The 13,408-nt window shown below is 58.5% G+C and overlaps 1 protein-coding gene across 6 annotated transcripts in view; it reads left to right on the top strand.

The window, feature by feature from the left end:
* The window catches only part of SRCIN1 (SRC kinase signaling inhibitor 1), an 81,614-nt gene that overhangs the window by 23,567 nt on the left and 44,639 nt on the right, over positions 1-13,408 (top strand). For 3 of the 6 annotated variants that reach the window (XM_060394866.1, XM_027974631.3, XM_060394865.1), the window contains exons 2-4: positions 2,709-3,010; positions 6,087-6,185; positions 12,799-12,822. In XM_060394866.1, the coding sequence (XP_060250849.1) occupies positions 2,709-3,010; positions 6,087-6,185; positions 12,799-12,822 (425 nt within the window). Of the gene's footprint in view, positions 1-2,708; positions 3,011-6,086; positions 6,186-8,281; positions 8,460-12,798; positions 12,823-13,408 lie in introns of those variants that run through there. The other 3 variants (XM_042255905.2, XM_042255904.1, XM_042255903.1) reach the window with 3 other exon arrangements.

The raw sequence follows: 13,408 nt of genomic DNA, 5'->3' as shown, positions 1-13,408 counted from the left end.
GGCGTGGAAGGGCAGGAGGGCAGATGAGAACTGACCTTTCCCAGTGCTCCTAGGTATCCAGAGCCCTAGGCGGCACAGTGAGCCTGGCTGGCTGGCACAGGCAGGGGGTGGGGGTGGTGCCCTCTGGCTCAGGCAGGGCTCAAGCTGAGCTTGAAAGCTGGGCTTCCAGCAGTGAGGCTGTGGGCAGAGTCCACCCCTCACTGGGCAAAGGAAGATAACAAAGTATCCAGGGCGCTCCGCCATGGAGGGTCTCTTCCAGCTCAGTTGGTCTCGTGAGGTAGCAATCCTCCAGCTGGTGGTGAGGGTGAGTGGAAGACAGAATTTAAGGGTCATGGGAGGCAATCCCCTGACTCCAGTTGGGGCTATTTTTCCAGCACCCAGAGCAGCCCCTCATCCCGGGCATCCTTCTTCTGGATGATTTTCAGGTCACTTCTTTTCAGCCATATTCACTGGCCACCATGGCTGCCACTGGCGCCTTAAGAGCAAGGGCTGGATCCCCATCAGGATGGCCCTGGGGCTCCCAGCCTCAGGCAGGTGCCAGCTTCAGGAATTTCCTCACTACCAGGGAACCTTCATACTGTATTAATGCAAACTCAATTTGTTCTTTGTTAACTAACTTTGAACTTAATGCATTCACTTAAAAGGAAACCTTAGCTCACTGCCATCCCAAGGAATGATACCCCTGAAATCAGGAGTTGGGCCTTGTTGTTTTTTCTTTTTTAATCCTTGAAAATAAAAGTATAACTATTAAGCTCTGAAACAGCGCTCCTCCCATAGTCATCTCTTGAGTGTCTGGACCTCACTTTGGGGAGTACAACCAAGGGACAGACGTCTAGGGGAGGGAGGCACCCCAGACCCAGTGCCAGGGTGGGGAGACAGCAGGTAAACAAGGAGTGCCAATGGTATTATTGTTCCATCAGCAAACAGTTTTCCTCTGGCCAGGAAGGTGTGGTGAGAAGGGGTGAGGTGAATCTAATAAATATTGGAGTCAGCTCTGGCCTCTACCACTTACTGCAGCTTTGGGCATGTCACTGCACTTCACTGACCTCAATTGTCCCATCTCTGAAGTGGGATTACAGTAATACCCCCACAGCGGTGCAGCGAGGTTTGAAGGCTATAATAAGTGATCAGTCAGACCCTTGGAAACTTCAGAGCTCTGGGTCTATGGGAGCCATTCTTCCCTTGGTTTGGGGGGGAGGTGCTGAGTCGACTGGGGCTGCCAGAGATCTCATGCCTCGGCCACATCCCGGGAGGAGTGTGTGTGTGTGTTGGGCGAGGGGCGGCTTTCTCTGGAATGTGGCTGAATGTCCTCTTGCCTCCTGTGGTGGACAGGAGGGGCCTGAGGAACAGTGGGTGTGTGGAGGGAGGGGCCCAAGAGAGTTGCACTGGAGGGAACCTGGTCGGGTCCCAGAATCCTCAGCGCCCCCCACTTGTGCCCCCTTCGGCTTCTGGGAGTTAGCCCCTGCGTTGATGCTTCCAGACCGAGGCTACCCTGAGGATTTCACCTTTGAGACTAGTGGATTGTGAGGCTGGGGGTATGCCGGGAAAACCGTGTTTGTCTGCTAAGTGGGTGATTTCTGGAAACGAGGGAGGGCAAATGCGTGTTATGACCAGGAATATGGCTCAAGTAAGCCCCAGCAGTCCCTCCCATCCCTGGTGTGGGTGGCACCTTGGAACCACCGTCCCTGCTGGGCTATGGGAAATCAGCATGGAGGCTGGAGGGTGCAAGACTGCAGAACTGGGCCCGGGGAGGCCAGGGGAGGGCTTAGGGCTGGTGGGCAAGTGGGGACGGGCTTCAGAGTTCTGCATGGAGACCTCAACCCCCGGCCTTCTCTTTTTTTCGCTTCTGTACTGTCCTTTGTCCCCTGTGCGTCCCTTACAGGTCTTGAACTTGTGTACGTTGGGAGGGAGACTGAAGGAAGGGTGGGGGGAGGGTCCCAGCGGGGAAAGCTTGAGCTGTTCTGTCTGCTTTCTTTGAGTTTGTCCCCAGTCCATCTCTCACTGTCTTCTCTGTGCCCAGCCTCTCCTGTCTGTCTGTCTGTCTGTCTCAGGGGGTGGGGGGGTGGAGAGGGGAAAGGGGGTCCCAAGCCCCAGACCCTGGACCTGCATCTTCTTGGAAGGGTGATTTTTGCCCTCACTCCCCACCCCTCCACGCCCCCATTGTTCCCTAGTCCTGGCCCTTTTCCAAGCCAAGCCCCAGCCTAAAGACACGTGTGTCCTAGACATGCTAGTCTGAGGGAGGAGGTTAGCCTCCACCCCACTCCCAGGAGGATGCTCTTGAAAGAAAGACCGTGCAGGCTCCTTTCCACAGTTTGCAGGAAGCATCTAACAGGAACCCGCTTCCCTCCCCTGTTCACCCCAGCTTAAGGAAGGAGGAAGGGGATGTGCGGCTGGAGAGGTGCCTGGGACCCCTGCTCCCAACCCCTCCTTGGCTCCTAAGGCCAGCGCCTAACCCGCATCATTATCCTCCAAACCCTGCAGAAGAGCAGGAAGCTGGACACTGCCTTTGCCCCCTAGCCTTCTTGGAGCCCCTGTTCTACCTCTTCTGTTCCTAGTGCCTGTCGGGCAGCCCCTGCTTCACCCCAGGTGCCTCTTGCCGCCCCCCCCCCTTAGGTCAGCCCCTCCTCGCAGCGACCCCAGTGGGGGATGGGCAGTCCCAGGCCGAGCACGCACCGTGACCCCGCCGAACCCCCTCTCCCCTCTCGCAGATCCGGAGCGGAGCAGCCCCCCCATGCTGTCTGCAGACGATGCCGAGTACCCGCGGGAGTACCGGACCCTGGGGGGCGGGGGCGGCGGGGGCAGCGGGGGCCGGCGCTTCTCCAACGTGGGGCTGGTGCATACCTCCGAGCGGCGGCACACGGTGATCGCAGCCCAGAGCCTGGAGGCGCTCAGCGGGCTCCAGAAGGCCGATGCCGACCGCAAGCGCGATGCCTTCATGGACCACCTGAAGAGCAAGTACCCGCAGCATGCCCTAGCCCTGCGGGGTCAGCAAGACAGGATGCGGGAGCAGGTGAGTGGGGCCGGCCGCGGGCTGGGGAGGGGGTCTGCCTTGTGCGGCCCTGCCGCCAGGCTCATCCTGATTCTGAGACGCCTCTGGGGAAGAGGGGGGGACGCCGAAATCTGCCAGTTGGCTCTTGGGAACCTGAGGAGGAAAGAGATGGGGGCTCAGAGCCCAGACCTCTGCCTGCAGTCTTGGAATTTGGAGCGTGGGACTGGGCAGAGAAAGCCCAGCCTCCACCTGGGGCTGGTAGGCTGAGCAGAGGGAAGGCTGTCTGGGAGGTCAAGAGAGTGGTGGGGAGGAAGACGGGACAGCCTCCAGGACTGACTGTTCTGAGGGTCCATCTGGCGCTGGAGTACCTTGGGGTGGGCACCTCTGTGATGTGGCCCCTAAGGGAAGGTCAGACCTTGGGAGGAGCTTCAGAAGGCTGGGTGGGCTGTGCCCCAACAGAGCCCAGCATTCCTGGCGCCTTTCCCTCCTCCCCCATTCTTCACCCTGTTCCTCCCCCCAAGACTTGCTGTGTGAGTTTGAGCTAGAGGACTCCCCACTCTGTGCCTGGTTTCGCTCCTGTCTTCAGCAAGCCTTAGAGGGGAGTCAGGACTCCAGCTTCCCCGGTCCAGGGCTCGTCTCCTTCTACATGAGGTGCGATGCTTCCTTTGTAAAGCTCTCCCAGACCCTTGGTTCCTGGATGCACCTCTGCATCTGAGTAAGGCCTTCTTGTCTACAAGTAAGGCCTGTCTTGTCTTGGCCTTCTACTTACAGTCCCACATCGGTGTGGGGCCTTGACAGCTGCTGCATGCTGGTTGTTGAGACTCAGCTGGGAAAGAGTGGAGGGGAAGGGAGTTGTTCCCATCAGCACGCCAGCATCCTTTCAGTCAAGCCTTGGGGTGTCAGTCCCTGCTCCCACAGTTGTCTGGCTCTGTCCCCCTTTCCAAGTACTGCTGGGCGTGGCTGGGTAGGAGGAAGACTGTGCCCACCTCCATCTTCACTGCAGGGAACAAGGATACATTGGAGCATATCTGGAACTTTATCTGCCTCTCATATCACCTCCAGTTCTGTCCAGCTCTTACCTTTTCCCCTCTCCGGAGCCCTCCCAGGAGCAGAGTTCCAACTGGGATAAGGGAGAGTTGCGGATGAAAGACATCAGGCCCTCCCCCTCAGGGGTCCCTCTCAGTGGATTCCTTCTGCTGCTCTGGCTTAGGAGGAGGGGGCAAGGCCCTTTGTGATCTAGATGGGGTGAGACTTAAATATAGGGAGCACAGTGAGTCGAAGGGGGTTTGGAGGAAGGGAGATCAGGTGGACAGCCCTGGTCAGGGAGGGCTTCATGGAGGAAGAGGTACTTAAACTAGGCTTAGAAGGATGAAAGGGGTCTGAATGGTCATGGAGGAAGAGAACAGTTTTAGGAGGTAGGAAGATGGGAGGTGAGTATAGATCTGAGTTGCTTTGCGGACTGGCATAGAGGTCCAACAGGCTGATGCAGAAAGCTCAGGGTGGGAGGCCGTGGGAGGTGTGGGAGCCAGATGGTAGAGACTAGGAGGGCCATGGTTGTTTTTAGATGGTGAATAGGAGGGGACGGGGGAGTGGCTGGAGCCAGGGGCAGGAAAGGAGGAAGAGAGTGTGTTAGGGAGGATGAAGGGAAAGGGATGGGGTGGGGGTGGGGTGGAAGGAAGATGAGCAAGGCTTGTTTGCTGTCTGGATCCAGAAGGCAAAGACAGAAGAACCTGGGTGACAGGGAGATGTTGGTGCTTCGGGGGAAATAAGATAGTTGGGAGGGAAACATTTGGGAGGGTGAGGGACTGGAAGAGGGGAGATGAGTTAGAGGGGACATAGGGGTGTTTCACAGGGATGTCTGCTAGGCACTGAATATACAACTCAAGACTTGAGAAAGGGGGTTGAGCACGAGGTGGGCAGAAATGGAAGTGGGACCTGGGGTAAGTGTAGTCACCAAGGCAGAATGGAGTCTGAGAAGAGAGAGGGCCCAGGATGGATGGGGAGAGGGGACCAGGAATGTCCTATATCCCTGAGGAAGGGCCCCCCCCCCCCCCCCCCCCCCGAAGGCCCAGCAGGAGGGCCCTCTGCACTTCTGAAGTCTGGAAACAGCCACTGGGACCATCCAGGATCTGCGGATCCATAGGGTATAGAGAACTCCTTTCTCAAGCCAGGATAATGTAACGGCTAGTGTCAGGGGTTGGAGGTGGTGAGGGAACAGGACTCCTGGGCTGCAGACCTGTCTGGGGAGGTCTGGCCAGAAAAAAAAAACATGGAGACAGACTGGATGGCAGCCTCAAGGGGCAGCAGGCCTGGGAGAAAGGATGTGGGCATGTCTGAGGGCCTCCTATGTGTCTGGCACGGTCACTGGCACAGGGCAGGCACTCAGTAAATACTTAGTGAATCAATCGAAGCACAGCCACTCGCAGATTCATGCCTTTATTCCTTCACTCTCATTCCCTGCCATGCGCGCAAGTGGGTAGGACCTACAGACGTTTCATTTGTATCTAAGGTGCAGAGGCTAAGCCTAGCTGGGGCTTTGTACGTGTTTGTGGGGTGACCAAATGAGAGATGGACGACTTTGAGGATGCTGAGGGGAAAGAGGGCCTGGAGGAACCGGGGGTGGGGTGGGGGGGGTGGGGATGGTCCAGTCTCCGGTGTGGTGTGGGAGAGGAAAGCAGCCTCCCTGAGATGGCAGGGAGGAAAGCAGTGCTGCAGGGCCAGAGGTACACTGGGGTGAGGCCCCCTCCTTCCCATGTCTGGCTTCAGCCAGGAGGGAGTGAAGAGCTGGAAGAGGGAAGAGGTGAGGGGCAGCTCCCATGCAGAATGTCCAGAGAGGCAGTGAAGAATTGACAACAGGACTTCAGGAGTATCTGCTGGGGAAGGCTTTGACCTGGGCTCAGAGAGCCCCCAGCCTGACCCGGAAACAGATGGAGGGGACATAGACTTGGTAAGGGACTAGCCACCGTTGCAGGGTCCCTCTGCAGTGTGAGCTCAGTGCCAAACTTGCCCCAGGACCTCCCCTCCCCGCCCCGTCACAGTCCTCCAGCGGCTCCTGCCCGCTCCCCCTAATGGGGTGTCCCCCCCTTCGCACACACAGGTTGGCGGCTGGACCGTGGACCCCGTGTGCCTCCTCAGCTCCCTCTGCTCCCACCTCCATGGCGACTCCGCCCCCTCCGGGGCTGGCCAGCCGGCCCAGGTGAGTCACCCGCCTCCTCTCACCCCCCAAACCCATAGCAGACTTGGGCTTTGGGGAGAATATTTTTTTGGAAAGGGGAGATCCAGGATTTTAATTTTGTACCCCTTTCTCTTATGTGGAGCCTGCATTTTCAGAAGACTCCAATGCCCTGTACTCTACCCTGATAGTCTAATTCCTAGCCTACCCTCCCTAAAGGGAAAGGGAAAGTGTTAGTCACTCAGTTGTGAGTGATTCTTTGCGACCCCATGGACTGTAGCCCACCAGGCTTCTCTGTCCGTGGAATTTTCCAGGCAAGAATACTGGAGTGGGTTGCCATTTCCTTCTCCAATTACCTCCCCGAACCTGCGCCAAAGCTTGGCTCTGGGGAAGGAATTTTTTTGAGGGGGAATAGGTTAAAAAAAATTTTTTTTTTTAATTCTTCTCTCTTTTAAACAGAAGTATGTCTCTCCTACCCTCCCCCACTGGTTTTCAGGAATCTCTTGTGCCCGATTCCCGCCCCCACTGCAGACCATCTCATTTCGCTATCCCCACCCACCCTCCATCTCCGAGCAGACCTAGCCTTTCCCTGATGTCTCATCAGCAGGAAGCCCTTCATGATGTCTCTCTCTCACCCCTCTCGCTATGTCCGATGCTTAATTTCAAAATTTGAAGACAACCTTGGCATCTAGCCACTTGTTCTAAACTGATTGCCTGGTTCTTCATCAAGCCTCAGTTTCCCTGATGGGAAGATGGACAGGGACACCCTGAGACAGTATCTTAAGGGCTCAGCCTCCCAGCTCAGGCCTGGACATTTCTGTGGGAGACAAACAGGCATCTGAAGCCCCAGAGGGGAGGAGGGACCAGAGAGTCAGAGTTGCAACAGGCCAGGGGCAGCCCTGAGGAGGCCTGGATTTGAGGGTGGCAGAGGAGGTTCTGTGGCAGAGAATCCAAGAGGGAACCATTTCTCTTCCTTGTGCATCCTGCTTCCTGCCCCTAGAGAAGGGCAGGAAGTCTTGAGTTTTTCAATGAGAATGAGGAAAAGGAAAAGTGTGACAGCCTAGGAACCGGCTCCAGAGCAGGGACTCTTAGCTGTGTGTGACTCAAGTCTAGCGTGAGATTGGCATGCTGGGCATCATTCACAGGGCACCCAGCTCACTGCCCTTCCCAGCTCTTGGCCCAGTATTGACTGGACTTAGGGACCAGAGATGTGTCTACCCCCAAGGCTAGACAGCAAGTGGAATGGGCTCATCTAGAGTGGTCACATGTGCGATGGAGGTCAGACTGGGACAGGGATGGGGAGGAGGTGTGAGCCCCAAGTGGTGCAGATGGAATGTCTTGAGTTGGAGTGATGGAGGGAAGTGAGGCTGGATTTGGTGAACTTGATGTCCCAGGTTATGGGGCCCCAGGCCTGTCCACATCTGGAATCTACTTTTTTGGAAGGAAGGGGAGAGATTGAAGGGGTCTTCACCCCAGGGTTTTGAAGTACAGAGAACAGTGGCTGTGAACGGGATCTTGTCATCACTTTATACCTACTCCTTATCGAGCTTTTTTCCGGATGGCTGTGTCTGAGGCCCCTTTTTGTGAAGTGCAGGACCAGAGACGTTCAGCAAATGCCAGAGTCACACAGTCGGGCAGGATCAGATGTCACCGAGGACATTTAGGCATCCTAGGTTGCCCAGGCTTGGCTGGGAATTGAATCACTGGAGAGCTAGAAGGGTCACGGTGCACCGCGGAGACCCTGGTGGGGAGAGGCTGTAAGCTCAGAGGGTGGCTGGTCCAGAGAGGGGCCACTCTTCTCCCCGCCACCCTAGGCCAGATCATTAGGGATGGAGGCCTGAAGAAGACCCTGGGAGGGGACCGAAGGCCAGACTCCCAAGTCGCAGCCCCTCCCCCGCTTCCACTAAGCTGTCTAACCTCCCTCTCTCCTGCTGCAACCCGAGTCCCGGGCGGCGGGCCGGCGTATCGGGTGACCGCGGCGACGCAGCCACCAGCCTCCGTTCCTCGGCGGGGCTGCGCCGGCGGGGCCGCGCCGGGGAGGGGGCCGGAGAGAGGATGTGCACGGCGGCGCGCCGTGCCGCGCCAGGTGGAGTCGCGGTTACCGGGGCGACCGGGGCCCGGGCCGGCTCGGCGGCGGCGGCTCTCGCATTGCAGCAAAGGGCACCGGCGGCGGCGGCTGCGGAGGCGGCCGGGGGAGGGGAGAGCCCGGGTGGGTGGGAGTAGGGGGCCGCCCTCTCTCCCCTCGCCCGACGCGCGACCTGGGGCTGGGGGCCCCCGCATATACACCTGTGGCCGCAGGTAAGGGGGAGCGGCTGCGGGGGCCGGGGTCGCCGCCTCGGGTTCCGCGGGGCGGGGGCGCGGAGACGGGAGGCCCTCCCACCCGGTTCGGAGGGGCGGTCTGGGGCTGGGGGCGCGCAGGCCGCTGAGGTTCCCGATCCCTGAGAAACGCCCCCTCCCCTCCGCCATCGCGTTCGCAGCTTTCCGCAGGGGACCGGCCCCTACCCCGAAATGCGGCTGGCGCCCCCTCCCCCAGCCTCAGAAAGTCATGACCTTTTCGGGGTGCGCCCTCGCCTCCGGCTCAGCGCCGGGCCCGCAGCACCACCTCCCCCGCCCCCCACCCACACTCTGCATGGGGAAGGGGTAGGAGGCCTCCGGGTTCACAGGGGAGTCGGGCACATGCGTCGCGGTGAGAGGCTGGAGCCCTCGGGGGGTGTTAAAGAGCCTCAGCCTGGGGCAGGGTGGCGGGGGCGAGTGTTTACGTGGACGCGTGTTCACTGGAGTTGAGAGGTGGGTGTGTGCGCCGCACGAGGATCCAAGGGACTGGAACTTGGGTGCGACCCATAGGGTCCCATCTCTCTCCGGAGGCTGCGTCGTCGTCGGGGCTTGAGGTCAGGGAGGGGTCATGTACTCACCTAGCCTGCAGGGGACGTCTGCCCAGGGGAGGGGAGAGACCTGAGCTGGCAGGGCTGAGGCTCCCAGGGCACACGCCCCACCCTCCCAGGGCAAGAGATGGGGAGAAAGGACCAGCTGCAGGGGGAGGGAAGAACCACTCCCCCCCAAGGGTGCCTAGGGTGGAGGAGGCAGTGTGTTAACTCCGTAGCCCCACCCCCACCCCCACCCCCCGCAGGAAAGAAGTTGGTTCCTCTTCTCACCTGGGAGTTTGAGGATCCCCTGGCACTGCTTCTTTGGATCTCCAGGAAGCTCCCATCCCATATTACTGAAAGCCTGGTCCCTTCCATATTATCCTCTTAGAAGCCATCTCATTTTGCCCCTGCTCCCCTCTGACTCTTCCCTACACGTGATGACCCTCAAGTAGCTTTCCTATGCAACCCTTCCTTTTCCCCACAGTCTCACTGTCCTCTGGAAAGATGAGACACCCCCTTTCTGAGTCTGGGGGGAGGGAGACAACTTTACCCTTGGGTTGGGGAGCCAGATCTCTCTGGGCCCTTCCTGCCCCCTGTCCTCATTCCAGGGATTTCTGGTGCTGGGCAATTCCCAGGGAAAAGACCTAGAAGGCTGAGCAGTGCGAAGTGCCAGGAGATGGAGAGTGGTGCCAGGGAAGAGTACGCAGAGATACACCACCCCACCCCCTGCCCATGGCTGGTCCTGAGTTCTTGGCAATGGTTTGTGGCCAAATATTTGTCGAGAGGCCCTCTTATACCGGGCACCGTGTGGGCCAGGGCGGGAGGAGCTGACAGCCAGGAAGAGGGTGAAGAGGAAAAGGTGCTGGTGACTGGACAAGGAGAGCCCTGCCTTAGCAAAGGAGGAGCCTCTGCTCCTCTCAGTCACCCAAGGCTGTCCCAGGGGTCTAATACCCTGGAAAGAGCCAGACAGGGATGCACGGCATCCCCAAGGCCCTCTCCCTACCACGGTTTTCCTCTCCAAGGACACTGAGTTGCCAGGAGACTGTGTCTCACCCTGGTGGGGACAACCTGAGAGGACCATCCTTCCCACTTTCCGGAGGTGACGGAGGGGCAGCATTCTGCGTGTCCTACCAGCCAGCGCCCTGAGTCCCGGGACTCTGGTCCCAGCCTCACTCCAAGTTCACCAAGCACAAAGACAGCAACTCTGCCCTCTACCCGCTTGTGGGGCTTGGCTGGCTCGTCCTGTGGCACTGGTGCCACCCAGTCCTCTCCCGTGGCCCCAGCTAGTGATCTCCCCAGGTCTCAGTGCCCCAGGGATGTGCCTAGTGTTGCCCGAGGCAGGCCCATGCTGGGGGTACAGCTAGCATGGCTGTAGCCAGGACCCATCCCTCTTCCTCTCCCAGAGATGTGAGGTGGGCACCAGTCACATACTGAGCCTGGTATGTTGACTGTGGGGGCTGGGGGGGGGGAGGGGCATTTTCTGCTTTTGAATCAGGACACATGATTGTCCTACCTGACACATGATGTCTGGGACATCACAGGCCTGGTACAGTGGCTGAGGTGGTCAGAGGCACCGTGACCCGGCTAATCGGGAGAGGGAGGGAGGCATGCGACTCTCTCTTTGTGTGTGTGCATAGTGTGTGTGTGTGTGTGTGTGTGTGTGTGTGCGCGCATGCGTTGCTTTGTGTGTCTCTGCAGTTGTTGTATATGCGTATGCATATGTGTTGGTGGGCATCCATGTCTCTGTGTATTTCCGTGACTCCCTAGGGGCTAAGGCTGGTGGGGGGTGGGGGTGCCTCTGTGATTCTGCTTGTAGAAGTGTGTGTGAGCGGGTCAGTGTCTGGTGTGGGGTGGGGGTGGGAATGGGCGGTGCATGTTTGTATGGATGGGGTTGGTCCACCTATGGGTATCTCTGTCTCTGAGTTTCTGTTTGTTTCTGACCGTGGCCAGCTCTTCTCCAAGTGTTTGTGTCCCTTTGTGGGTGTGTCTGTTGCTCTGGGTGTGTTTGTGGTGATGTCCTCATGGGAGGTTGTCTGAGAGTCTGTGCGCAGCTCTGTGGGTGGTCTGCACACCGGGGACGTGCAGCTGGATGAGGGACGGCGGCCTTCTCTGCAGAGCCGTCCATCACCACTGGGGCTGCAGACATGACTCTCATCATAAACCTTCCCCTGCCCTCTGCCTGGCTCTGCCTCCCCGCCCCAATCTTGATCACATGTCCACTCCCTCTGCTCCCCCTTCCTTCCCCAGGCCACAGGCAGTTGTGGCTAGAGCCTGTTACTCCAGCCCCTCGCCCTACCCTCCACTCAGCCCCCATGGGTGGCATGTGTCCATAGATGGTTCTAGGTACTGGCTAGGGCACAGACTTCATTGTCCCCTTCCTCTGCCAGGCATGTGATTATTTTTTTGCATCTCTTGGAGACAATGCTGGGGGGAGGGGGGAGGCTGTGGCCCAAATGGGATGGTCCTGGTGAGTAATCCTCTTCATCCCAGCCCTAGTGGCATCATCCCCACCCTAAAGGTCTGAAGCCTCCTCCCAGCAGGATCCCTCTCTGGCTCCTCCCTGCCATAAAGTATTCAGGTCCACAGGACACCCCACCGTGGTGCCCTCTGCCATCAGGGACCCTTGGTGTCCCTCTCCTCTGCCAGCAGCTCTGAGGCCTAGGGAATCTCATCTGCTGGTGCCAGGCACCCCAGGGCCAGGCCATCTGCTGCCTCTGTCTCCCTGCTGAGGCTGGCACCGGTCAGCAGGGTGCCCTCAGCTTTGCCAAGAACCAGCCCAGCCTCCGGGCCACTCCTCCCTTGTCCTTAGCCATCTGGAGGGGCCTTCTGGTCTCCGGAGAAGGGTGACTCTAGGTTATTGTGAATGAGGAGAAACCTAACACACCCATTCTGGGGGAGCAAGGAGCCCTACTCTCTCATCTGTCTGCCCACAGGACATCGCCGACGATCCCTTGCTGCCTGTGGCTTCCCATCCATTGCCCAGGGCTATGCATCTGTCCACTTTCTCTGAAACCTGGGTCCATCATGTCACACAGGCCTCCTTGCCCTGGCCTTGGCTCCCTGCCTCCCTCTTCCACTCCCTGCCCCGTCAACCTTTCTGTGGTCCACTTCCCACCCCACCTGGGTTCACTGAAATACTTTCTGCTTGTCCACCTCATTTAGTTAAGTCTAAATTCTTTCACTCAGCATTTAAGGGTGCCCCTCTAGCCCAAGCCCCTCTGTAGCTTAATATGCTACTTTCCCAGGTTCTGCCCCAACCAAACTGGACTGTCCCCTCAACACACCCAGCACATGCCTGCCCCAGGCCCTCTGCCCTTGCCCTTCCTCCCAGCCTCCAGCTGCTCATTTGTTTAAGCCCCAGCTCCAATGCCACCTCTTTCGGGAAGTTTCCCTCAGCTGGCACAAGCAGATGCCGTTTCTCTCATCCCGCAGCTCTGATTCATCCCTGCCAGCATCTCACGTGTTCTCATATCATGGTCATCTGCGTCTTTTTCTGCCTGTAACTCTCCAAGGACTGTTACCGTGACTAGATTGCGTGACTTAGAAACATCTGGAATGGTTCTCCCCTCCCCCACTAGCACGCCTGGAGCCTGCTCAGGGCCATCCCCGGTCTCCAAAGAGAGTGGGATGTACCAGGCATGGCTTCCTTCCTGTTCCTGGGAGGGTGGAGGGCCCAGGGCTGAAAGCTGAGTGCCAAGGGTCTCTAATTTACCCCTGGCCCTACTCTCCCCTCCCAGCCCCCACATAACCATCTCTTCTCTTATTTCCATCAGCAGCCAAACTACTGGAGTTTCAAGGTCAGTGGTGGTGCTTCTGCTTCCGTGACAACTGCATGTGCTGCCCCGCCCTCCCCCCTCCCTGCACATGCTTTGCACAGGGGTGTGCGTCTGCAGGGGACCATCTGGTGTGGGTGGTGGGCCTTGGGGCTGCAGGCTGGGGCTGCTGCTTTGAGAGAGCCTGGGTTCGCCTGCCAGGGGCTTGTGGAGCCAGTGTGGCAGTTTGGGCCATCCCTACTGGGAATCTGGGTCAGGGATGCTCAGGCTTACCCTGAGACACAAGGGCATTTAGGAATGAGAGAGGTATTTTCCCCTGCTTGGAGAGATAGCTGGCTCAGAGGGAGGGAAATGGATCCTATGATCTTACTGAGGGCCTTGTCCTCTGAACTCAGACTTCATTTTCCGCGCCTGGAGGAGGAAGGCCCCTCCAGATGGGAGGCCCCGTGACTACAATAGGTCCCTCATCCCTCTCTTACTTTCCACTATGGAGAGAGCTGGTCATGCCAGGCAAGAGACTCACGGCCCGGTACCCTCCAAACCTGTTGCCCAAGTGGAGGACTGAGCTCAAGGATGGTGCTCTCCTGCCTCCTCTGGAGAGTTCGGACCA

Source organism: Ovis aries, chromosome 11 (genome assembly GCF_016772045.2).
Source record: "Ovis aries strain OAR_USU_Benz2616 breed Rambouillet chromosome 11, ARS-UI_Ramb_v3.0, whole genome shotgun sequence".
Taxonomy (NCBI): Eukaryota; Metazoa; Chordata; class Mammalia; order Artiodactyla; family Bovidae; genus Ovis; species Ovis aries.
Note: the sequence above shows the minus strand (reverse complement) of the source record. Positions and strands in the feature narration are given on the sequence as shown.